Source organism: Cucurbita pepo, chromosome LG03 (assembly GCF_002806865.2).
Source record: "Cucurbita pepo subsp. pepo cultivar mu-cu-16 chromosome LG03, ASM280686v2, whole genome shotgun sequence".
In the NCBI taxonomy this organism is placed as follows: Eukaryota; Viridiplantae; Streptophyta; class Magnoliopsida; order Cucurbitales; family Cucurbitaceae; genus Cucurbita; species Cucurbita pepo.
Genome location: NC_036640.1, coordinates 3,266,286 through 3,278,326, shown reverse-complemented (window position 1 = coordinate 3,278,326; position 12,041 = coordinate 3,266,286). Strand labels below are relative to the sequence as shown.

At 33.1% G+C, this 12,041-nt stretch overlaps 1 protein-coding gene across 4 annotated transcripts; it reads left to right on the top strand.

Moving 5' to 3' along the window:
- Window positions 1-9,081: 9,081 nt before the first annotated feature.
- Window positions 9,082-12,037, top strand: LOC111789607. 4 transcript variants are annotated; one of them, XM_023670231.1, is made up of 7 exons: window positions 9,082-9,402; window positions 10,000-10,125; window positions 10,224-10,471; window positions 10,600-10,706; window positions 10,817-10,949; window positions 11,050-11,244; window positions 11,432-12,037. In XM_023670231.1, exons 3-7 carry the CDS (start codon window positions 10,226-10,228, stop codon window positions 11,711-11,713), a joined length of 963 nt encoding a protein of 320 aa, XP_023525999.1. In that variant the 5' UTR covers window positions 9,082-9,402; window positions 10,000-10,125; window positions 10,224-10,225; the 3' UTR covers window positions 11,714-12,037. The 4 variants fall into 4 exon arrangements, with proteins under 4 accessions (XP_023525999.1, XP_023526000.1, XP_023525997.1 ...); XM_023670232.1 differs by having other exon boundaries at window positions 10,221-10,471; XM_023670229.1 differs by lacking the exon at window positions 10,000-10,125.
- Window positions 12,038-12,041: the final 4 nt, after the last annotated feature.

Genomic DNA, 12,041 nt, shown 5'->3' with positions numbered 1-12,041 from the left:
TGTTCATTACTTATATACCGACCATCTTTCCCGTAATTAATCAATGTGAGACTCCAACCATCCTCAACCGCTATTATTCAAATAAAAATATCAAATTAATTGCGGATTATTAATGATTTGATATATTTGAATTACAAAGAGGAGGGAAAAATTGGAGGGATGAAGAGAGGTGGGGAATGGAAGAAACTCCCTGAAACAGATTTTGTTTCTTTTCTATTTTTTTTATTAATTTTTTATTTTCATCAATAACTGCTTTTGTTTCTTTCTCTTTTTTTTCTTTTTCCGTTTTCCTCTTTTTCCGTTTGGATAGACATGCAGGCCGGGGAACGTGATGCATGCGTACTCGCCCTGAATGTTTAACACGTCGGAATCGGAAGCAATTAAACAGCTCCAAACACACCCGGTTGCCTTTCCTCATAACGCCAATTTGGATACTGAGCACCCCGGTTTCCGGTTAGCAGTCTCTAGGTTAATATTTACTGCAATACAAGTAGAATTTCCGTGGGAAATTAGGATTTAAATAAACGACGTAATTTTATTTTATAAAAGAAAATAAAAATAAAAATAAGTTGATTTTGTAGCTAATTTAATTATTAAACTACAATTCAATTTAGCTAAATAATAAATAAAACACGATTATTGGCCGATCATTAGCCGTTATTTATGATAGATTACGGCCGTTATTTAAGATAGATCGTGAATGTGATTCGCGATTTCACCTTTGACGTGTTGTGCATATAAATTAAACGGATGTCACGTGAAGACCGAATAGAACTGTACATCTAGAAACGATTTTATGAAGACAAAAAAAAAATTAAATTAATTAAATGTCATATATATATTCTAAAAAATCTTAGCTTTAAGATAAAAATATCTGAGTGTAACACGTTTAGCTTAGGTGGCAAATTTATTTTTTTCTCGTCCTTTTGGCTATAAATTGGCACACGCAATTAGACCGTTAAAGAAAAATCATCAAAGGCGCAAAAAACCAAATGCCCTGCTAATTTTAAAAATATACTTTTATTTAAAATATCGAATAAAAAATAAAAAAGAGACCATTGAATTCGTTGAACCTAGCTTAATTTTTTAAAAAAATTACCAAAAAAGGAAATTCATCCATTAAAATAATATTTATATTATATTATTTTACATTTCTTTTTTGTTTTAATTTGGAAAAATATAGAAATCCAATGAAAATAAATATACATTTCTTACCAAATTTAGAAATTGGATTCAAATTTAAATATCTGTATATATATATTATAATAATAAGTATAGTTATCCGTATAGTATGATTTACCATACATTATATAATATATATTTCAATTTCACAATTTATAAATCGAGTTGTCAGCTCCCAAACTTTTTTATATAAAAAAATGACATAATTCGGTGTATATTAAACTGTAAATTTAACTATAAATTTTGATAGCGGTGTTTATTAAATGATGATATTCTTACCTTCTCATTTATCACGTGAGCATATAGAGGTTGCAATCACTTAAAAGTCGACATTAAACATGGATTGAACTAAGAAGTGAAAATTACATAATTTTTTTTTTATATAATTTAATATAATAATAGCAATCTTAATCTTAGATAAAGGCAATATTGTGAAATTAATCGATACATGGGACTAATATCTATGAATTTAAATTGATAGATATCTATATTAAAATCATATAATATAATGTATTAATATTAAAATAATAGCATACATAAATAAATAAATTCTAACCTAAAATTGAAATATAAATTATTTTATGTAAATGCTATCCGCTCATGATGCGGTCTGTACATGAGAGTCTTGCCTCTACTTGAAAAATGATGGACACTAAATGGATCATGCTACATGTAAATATCCTCTAGAGATCTATCCCTATTTCGTCTGTCTCATATTAGAGTGGCCTCTAGTCTGGACTACTATGAATAGTGTAGTATTTATCTACACACGATTTACACGGTTTGGTTGAGAAACCGACGGTTTGATTGGGAAACCGGTGGTTCCATTTTGGTGGTTTTGACGGGAGAATGAAGAGAGGCGGGGATGGAAAAAACGGGGGCTGAAACAATTTTTGTTTATTTTTTTATTTTTATTTTCATTAATAAATGTTTTTGTTTCTTTCTCTATTTTTCTTTTTCCGTTTTCCTTGTTTTCCGTTGGATAGAGATGCATGCCGGAAAACGTGATGCATGCATAATCGCGCTGTACGTTTAACACGTCGGAATCGGAAGCAAATAAACTGCTCCAAACAGTACCCGGTTGCCTTTCCTGATAATGCCAATTCGGATACTGAGCATCCCGGTTTCCGGTTAGCCACTTCTAGGTTAATATTTACCACAATCAAATAAAATTTCCATGACAAATTAGGATTAAAATAAACACAGTAATTTTATTTTTGAAAAGAAAAAAAAAACAAAAACAAAAAATGAGTTGATTTTGAAGCTAATTTAATTATAAAAGTAAGAATCTAGTTTAACTAAATAATAAATGAAACACGCTTATTGGCCGATCATTGCCCGTTATTTAGGATAGATCATGATCGTTATTTAAGATAGATCGTATCCGTGATTCGCGATTTCACTTTGACGTGTTGTGCATATACATTAAATGAATGTCACGTGACGACAAAATAGAACTGTACATCTATAAACGGTTTCATGAAGACATAAATAAAAAANATATATATATATATATATATATATATATATATATATATATATACGAGTACAAAAAATTAAATTAATTAAACGCCATATATTCTAAAAATTCTTAGCTTTCAAATAAAAATATCTCAGTGTAACTAGGCAAATTTATTATTTTTTTTTTTTCTTTTTTCTCATCCTTTTGATTATAAATTGGCACAGGCAAGAAGAAAGCCGTTAAGAAAAATCATCAAAGGCCCATTGGACTAGTGAGGCCCAAAAAACCGTTAAGAAAAACATCAAAGGCCCATTTAGCTAGTGAGGCCCAAAAAGCCCAATGCCCCTGCTGATTAAAAAAATATACTTTTATTTGTTATTACTTCATGTCGAGTAAAAATAAAAAAGACCATTGGATTTTTTGTACCTAGCTTAATTTTTAAAAAAATGTATGTACAAAAAATTGAAATTCATCCCAAAAAAATTTGAGACCATTCTTACCGAGCATACCGAGCATATACGGGTCACGATCACTTAAGAGCCGACATTAAACGTTAGTGAAAATTACATAATAATTTTTTAGAATTTTAGATATAATAATAGCAATCTCAATATATTGATATATATCTATATTAAGATATGGAAGCTTGGAACGATCAACAAGATTCCAACCCTATATATAAAATACATTATTGATTCTCTTCTTAGAGAGATTCTATTGACACGATTAAGTTAAGACAATGCTTGTGATAGGAACAACGAACGGAATATTTACATTGATACATTTATGTTTTTGTTTATTGTTTTCTCAAAAGACTAAATGTTAATGGAAATAGTGTTAATTACTCATATACTCCTAATATTCTCTTCAGTTAATCAACGCGAGACTCTAACAATCCTCAACCATTATTAATAGGATAAAAATATCAAATTAATCATCCCATTATTTATATTTTGCCTTCAATGTAAATATAATGTTATTTTGACTATAAAGATCAATAAAATATATTAAAAAAATATCAAACCCATTCAATTATTTCGATTTCTTTAGTAAATATTTAGTTTTTAAAATTTTTGTTGGCTCGTTTTACTATTGATTTATCTTTTATAGAAAAGTAATTGAATTTTTAGACAAATTTAGAAAACAAAACTAAGTTTAAGTTTAGAGTTTATTACAAACATTTTAAATTTATTAGACAATTTAAAATTTTAATGACCTTTTTTTATAATTAAAATATCAAATATTTACGAGTTTCAATTTATTTGTTACAAATATTAAATATTCTTAATTTTTATAATATTTTAGGTGGTAGACTTGAATTTTAAATCCTATTTTTTTCTGACCAAAAAAATTTTCCATGAATTTATAACGATCCTAAATTTATACTTACTATTAAAATGGTGAATATACCTATTAAAAAAACCTTATATTTAATATAAATGTCGAAAATATTTAAAACATTTATTATATCTAGAAAACACATGTATTACGTGTTTAAATACAAAATACTTAAATATAGAGAAAATAAAAACAAATACAAAATAATTTATATCTATCTAATACAAAACAAAGTATTCTAACCGAATACTTGGAATTTAAATATGAATTACTTTATGCACGTGTCATTGGCTCGCTATGCCGTTGTCATCTGTGGACGCTTTGTCTTTACCTAAAAAGTGATGTAGCACACAACTCATGCAAATATGCTCTAGAGAACTACAACGAATGGTATAGTACTTCTCTACTTACGACACGCGCGCATACGGGAGTGAAAATGGGTGGTTTCGTTTTGATGGTTTTGATTTGGAGCAAAACAGGAGAATGACGAGAAGGGGAGGATGGAAGTAACTGCGAGTGAAACAGATTTTGTTTCTTTTCTCTTTTTTCCTTTTTTTTTGTTATTTTCAATGCTTTTGTTTCTTTCTCTTTTTTTCTTTTTCCGTTTTCCTTTTTTTCCGTTTGGAGAGAGGTGCATGGGGAACGTGATGCATGCGTGCTTGCGCTGTACATTTAACACGTCGGAATCGGAAGCAAGTAAACTGCTCCAACCAGTACCCGGTTGCCTTTCCTGATAATGCCAATTTGGATACTAAGCATCCCGGTTCCCGGTTAGCAGCTTCTAGGTTAATATTTACTACAATCAAGTAGAATTACCGTCACAAATTAGGATTAAAATAAACACAGTAATTTTATTTTTGAAAAGAAAAAAAAATATATATATATTGATTTTGAAGCTAATTTAATTATAAAATTAGAATCCAATTTAGTTAAATAATAAATGAAACATGATTATTGGCCGATCATTAACCGTTATTTAGATAGATTGCGGCCGTTATTTAGGATAAATCGTGTACGTGATTCGCGATTTCACCTTTAACGTGTTGTGCATATAAGTTAAATGNTTAGATAGATTGCGGCCGTTATTTAGGATAAATCGTGTACGTAATTCGCGATTTCACCTTTAACGTATTGTGCATATAAGCTAAACGNTTTCACCTTTAACGTGTTGTGCATATAAGTTAAATGGATGTTACGTGAAAACCGAATAGAACTGTACATTAATAAACGGTTTCATGAAGANCGTGAAAACCGAATAGAACTGTACATTAATAAACGGTTTCATGAAGACAAAAATAAAAGAAATAATATATATAAGTACAAAAAAAATTAAATTAATTAAACGTCATTATATTCTAAAAATTCTTAGCTTTAAGATAAAAATACCTCAGTGTAACACGTTTAGCTTACGTGGCAAATTTATTTGTTTCTCAGCCTTTTCGTTATAAATTGGCACAGGCAAGAACATTGAACTAGTGAGGCCCAAAAACGGTTAAGAAAAATCATATAAGGCCCATTAAACTAGTGAGGCCCAAAACGGTTAAGAACAGTCATCTAAGGCCCATTGAACTAGTGAGGCCCAAAAAACGGTTAAGAAAAGTAATCGAAGGCCCATTGAACTAACGAGGCCCAAAAAGGGGTTAAGAAAAATTATCTATGGCCCATTGAACTAGTGAGGCCCAAAAAAACGGTTAAGAAAAGTCATCTAAGGCCATTGAACTAGTAAGGCCCAAAACCCGTTAAGAAAAATCATCAAAGGCCCATTGAACTAGTGAGGCCCAAAAAACGGTTAAGAAGTCATCTAAGGCCCATTGAACTAGCGAGGCCCAAAAACGGTTAAAAAATCATCTCTAAGGCCCATTGAACTAGTGAGGCCCAAAACCCGTTAAGAAAAATCATCAAAGGCCCATTGAACTAGTGAGGCCCAAAAAACGGTTAAGAAAAATCATATATGGCCCATTGAACTAGCGAGGCTCAAAAACCCGTTAAGAAAAATCATCAAAGGCCCATTGAACTGTGAGGCCCAAAAAACTGNAGGTTAAGAACAGTCATTTAAGGCCCATTAAACTAGTGAGGCCCAAAACGGTTAAGAACAGTCATCTAAGGCCCATTGAACTAGTGAGGCCCAAAAAACGGTTAAGAAAAGTAATCGAAGGCCCATTGAACTAACGAGGCCCAAAAAGGGGTTAAGAAAAATTATCTATGGCCCATTGAACTAGTGAGGCCCAAAAAAACGGTTAAGAAAAGTCATCTAAGGCCATTGAACTAGTAAGGCCCAAAACCCGTTAAGAAAAATCATCAAAGGCCCATTGAACTAGTGAGGCCCAAAAAACGGTTAAGAAGTCATCTAAGGCCCATTGAACTAGCGAGGCCCAAAAACGGTTAAAAAATCATCTCTAAGGCCCATTGAACTAGTGAGGCCCAAAACCCGTTAAGAAAAATCATCAAAGGCCCATTGAACTAGTGAGGCCCAAAAAACGGTTAAGAAAAATCATATATGGCCCATTGAACTAGCGAGGCTCAAAAACCCGTTAAGAAAAATCATCAAAGGCCCATTGAACTGTGAGGCCCAAAAAACTGTTAAGAAAAGTCATCTAAGGCCCATTGAACTAGTGAGGCCCAAGAAACGGTTGAGAAAAGTCATCTAAGGCCCATTGAACTAACGAGGCCCAAAAAACGGTTAAGAAGTCATCTAAGGCCCATTGAATAACGAGGCCCAAAAAACGGTTAAGAAAAATCATCTATGNAAAAACGGTTAAGAAAAGTAATCGAAGGCCCATTGAACTAACGAGGCCCAAAAAACGGTTAAGAAGTCATCTAAGGCCCATTGAATAACGAGGCCCAAAAAACGGTTAAGAAAAATCATCTATGGCCCATTGAACTAGTGAGGCCGAATAAGGCCCATTGAACTAGTGAGGCCCAAAACCGACATTGAACGTTGGTGTAAAATTACATAATAATTATCAACTCATGCCGTTGCTATCTACGAATTTAAATTGATATATATCTAATAATGTATTAATATTAAAATAATAACCAACCTAGATAAGTTACATGATCAGCTTTCNCCAAAAAACGGTTAAGAAGTCATCTAAGGCCCATTGAACTAGCGAGGCCCAAAAACGGTTAAAAAATCATCTCTAAGGCCCATTGAACTAGTGAGGCCCAAAACCCGTTAAGAAAAATCATCAAAGGCCCATTGAACTAGTGAGGCCCAAAAAACGGTTAAGAAAAATCATATATGGCCCATTGAACTAGCGAGGCTCAAAAACCCGTTAAGAAAAATCATCAAAGGCCCATTGAACTGTGAGGCCCAAAAAACTGTTAAGAAAAGTCATCTAAGGCCCATTGAACTAGTGAGGCCCAAGAAACGGTTGAGAAAAGTCATCTAAGGCCCATTGAACTAACGAGGCCCAAAAAACGGTTAAGAAGTCATCTAAGGCCCATTGAATAACGAGGCCCAAAAAACGGTTAAGAAAAATCATCTATGGCCCATTGAACTAGTGAGGCCGAATAAGGCCCATTGAACTAGTGAGGCCCAAAACCGACATTGAACGTTGGTGTAAAATTACATAATAATTATCAACTCATGCCGTTGCTATCTACGAATTTAAATTGATATATATCTAATAATGTATTAATATTAAAATAATAACCAACCTAGATAAGTTACATGATCAGCTTTCGGTAAGATATGGAAGCTTAAAATGACCAACAAAATTTCAATCTTTCTTTTTAGATTAAGGAGACAGGTTAGGGTTTCAATTTAAGCAGTCTCGTAACTTGTGAGTGAACAAGTCTACTCTATACATAAAATACATCATTGAGTCTCTCCTTAAACAGAGATTCTATTGACACGATTAAGTTAAGATAATGCTTATAATAGGAACCACAAACCGAATATTTACATTCATACATTCATGTTTTTGTTTATTGTTTTCTCAAAAGGCCAAATGTCAATGGAACTAGTGTTCATTACTCATATACTCATGACATTCTCTTCAGTTAATCAACGCGAGACTCCAACAATCCTCAACCGCTATCAATAGGATAAAAATATCAAATTAATCACCCGTTATTAATATTTTGCATTCAATGTAAATATAATTTTAGTTGAACTATAAAGATAGAAAAAATATATAAAAAAATATCAAACCATTCAATTATTTCTACTTTCTTTAGTAAATATTTAGTTTTTAAAATTTGAGTTGGTTTTACTATTTGTTTATCAACATTTTCAACTTTTAAAGAAAAGTAATTGAATTTTTAGAGGAATTTAGAAAATAAAACTAATTTTTTAAAAAATTTAAATTTTAAAATATTCACAAAATTTTGAATATTTGCTAAGAATTCATTAATTTCGCCCAAAATCGAACAATGCCTAAATTTTAAAATTAAATCTATCGAGTAATATTAAAATTTATTAAACAATTTAAAAATTTATGACGGTTAGACAAAATGAAATAATGTTCAGAAACTTTAAGAATATCAAACTGTCTAATGAACTTTCAATTTTGTATTCTGTTGAATAGGTCATACCTGACTTACTCAACTTTGAGACACATAATAAAAATTTTAAGGCTTCACCGAACATAATAGGAAAGTTTAAGAATCTATAGACATTTTTTAAACTAAAATATCAAATATTTATAAGCCTCAGTCTATCTTATTACAAACGTTAAATATTCTTAATTTTATAATAATTTTAAAAATATGTAAGGTAGATAAAGTAGACATGAATTTTAAACCCTATTTTTTGAATTTTCGAGTTAAATAAACACACTTTAAAAATAAATTGAAATAAATCGAAATTAGAGTATTTTATCTTGAATGTTGTTTACTTCCAGTACTATAAATTATTTATTTATTTTTTTTATCTCCAATGTAAAAATGAAATTATTAAAATTTTCGATATTTATTTTTAATTTTTTTGAACTTAGGGATATTCGAAAAAGTGAATAAGAATGAAGTTAAAATATGAAAATGATGTCCTGGTTCATCGGAAGTCGGCATTTAAATTTTGGTTCTCGTACCTCGCTACTGTAGCATGTATGGAGAGTGATATTAATGGCGTGGGTGAGGGTAATTAATGTTGGATATGTCAGGATATTGTAAAAGAAGGGATAAGGAAAAATAATAGTGGCAGACTGAGAAAATTAGGGAGAAATGGAGGGAGAGGATCGGAATCCAGAAATTTAGGAACAGAACAGTAAATTGATTTCCATGGGCGAAGGCGGGGTCGCATCCCGTGTACTCCCTCTCCCTCTGCCGGCCAAACCATCGTTTCTTCTTCATCTCATTTCCATTTCTCCGTCACTGCTACTCTCTCGCCGGTTTCTCCATTTCCACAGTGGCAGTAGCAGCAACTTCCTCTCCTGATCGCCATCACCCGCTTCGTTTTTTTCATCGTTTTTCTCTGGGTACCTCTCAAACTACTTGATTTCTTATTTTTTTTCATCTGGGTTTGCGTTTGTTTTCGAGTTTTAGGTCTTGAATCTGATTTGAAGTTGAATTATGTACTGTAATGATTGAGATTCTTAATGGGTTCGTGGGCTAGATCTTGCCCCCTTTTGCTGGCTTGCTCTTTTGAATTGTGGTTTCTGGATTTATTTGCTTTTGGGGTTCTGGATCTTCTTTGTTTTTAGTTCTACTTGATGAGTTGCTGATTTTCTATATGGTTTGTTCTTCTCCTAAGGCGATTGCTGCGATTATGTTGGTTTGTATCTGTATGGATTTGAATGAATGAGATGGGATGGGGATTGTTGTGAGTGTAATTCCTGAGAGAGATTTTGTGGGCAAGGAGAGATATCATCTGGGTGTGAGCCGGGCACTCTCAATTGCGTCTGGGAGTTGCTATGTTAGAAGGATTTTGATGGCCAGTTAACATTTTTCTTAAGTTGAAGCTTGCAAAATAGGGAGTTTCATGTTTGATCTTCCAAGAATATGCTTATGTTTTCTGGGCTGGTGTTACAGAATTTGATTAGGCTCTGCTGCTGATGAAAATGTTAATATTTTAGACTGTAGAAGAGGGTCATTGAGATCAAAGATTTGAAGTGTCAAATGTTTTGGGATGAACTCCAAGATATGGATGAAGACTTGTGTTTGGAAACAACTAATGTATTAGAACGATAAGGGCTATTATTGTATGCAGGCTTCTCATTGATCTTTCATAAAATGAGGATTTCATACAGTTATCCTTTTTCCTTAGTGGTGCTCTATTGATTTTGTATGTTCTTAGCAGCCATGTCAGAGAAAGCTCTTAAAGCACTTAACACAGTGCCTGGACTGGAAGGGAGCAATGAAAGCCCTTGTAAAGGGGATCTTAGCAAACAAGGTCTAGTGAGTGCTAATGGGAATGTTGAAGAGTTGAAAAGACCACAAGTAAATGGTGAAAACAGTAATCCTGGAGCTGAGGTTGGTAGTTCAGAAGTAGAATATATCGAAGCTGAGAATTTGACTGATCTAGACGATGTTTCATCGAGCCTTAAGGTATTGATATTACTAGATTTGTCAGCTAACTCCAGTTTAACAGTTGTGGTTGATTGTCATTGATGCTGCATGGTCGGTTTTGTGAATGTCGAACATGGATAACGTCTTTACTTGTTTTAAAATTTCAGACGCTCGTAGCTGGATTAAGCTCAAAAGATTGGGTTTTGGTTTGTGAAGCACTGAACAATACGAGACGGATAGCAATATATCACAGGGAAGACATGCTTGATATGCTGTAAGTCGTCTGTGACTCGATTGATTTGGGTGTTTTTTCTTATTTGTATTAACTTTCATTGGAGTTACTTTCTTTTATGGCTCATCTTAGGCAATATAATTTTGTGACAGGGGAGATGTGATATCACTTTTGGTGAAATCAATGAAAAATCCTCGAAGTGCTGTCTGCAAAACTGCACTTATGACATCTGCAGACATTTTCAGTGCTTATAATGACAAACTGATTGAATCATTGGACCCCATGGTAACTTTATCTTGCACTGTTTGAGTTTAACTTTTTTCTACAGTTTCCTTTTTCTTCAATGGTGATTTCTTTTCTGAGCTGTGTATGCAATGGAGTGCAGCTGTTGCAGCTTCTTCTGAAGTCTTCTCAAGACAAACGTTTCGTGTGTGAAGCGGCTGAGAAAGCTCTGGTAGCAATGACTACATCGTTTTCCCCTGAATTGTTGCTACCAAAATTGGAACCATATCTTAAGCACCGAAATCCGAGAATTCGAGCCAAGGCTTCAACGTGCTTTTGTCGAAGTGTCCAACGACTGGTGAGGATTTTGCATCTTCATTTGAAATTGTTTGATCATCTTATCTTCTCTGTGGCTGTGTACCATCTTATAAGAAAGGAATTTCATGGTAGCATCATATATCTTGTTTTTCCATCACCCCCCCGGAAAAAGTTCAATCGTTTTTGTATCGGTTCTGCTCACATGTTTACCAAATATTTGTCGATAGGGTGTTGAAGGGATAAGAACATTTGGGATTGACAAATTGATTCAAACAGCAGCATCCCAGCTCAGTGACCAGCTTCCCGAGTCGAGGGAGGCTGCTCGAATTCTCCTTCTGGAGTTGCAATCTGTGTACACAAAGTTTCCCGACCTCCCAACAACGATGCCTGAAGACCCAGAGAAGGTCTCTTGGGAAGACTTTTGTCAATCAAAGCTCTCCCCTTTAAGTGCACAAGCTGTTCTTCGTGTCACGAACGTTTCTTGGGAAGGTATTGTCTCGAGTTCTTGATGCTTAGTAATGATGATAATATCGAAACTTCAATGAGTGTACCCCCCCTTGTTCTTGAATCTCTAGCCATGTGAGGAGCTTTAGAACGGCTAGCGTATAGTCCATGATAGCTATTATTCTTTCCCTTTCTTTTGGTTTGCCTTGTCATGTAAATTCTTTCAAAACTTTTGAGGTACTCAGAATACGGTTGAAGTGTGTAGCTTTTGCTATTTTTTTGGCCTATACCTTATAGTTACTTCAATATTCTTTCAGATCCACTTGAAACTCGACATTTTTGGTGTGAATATTATCAATACAAAACTTGATATCAGTTCATTGTTTTGATATC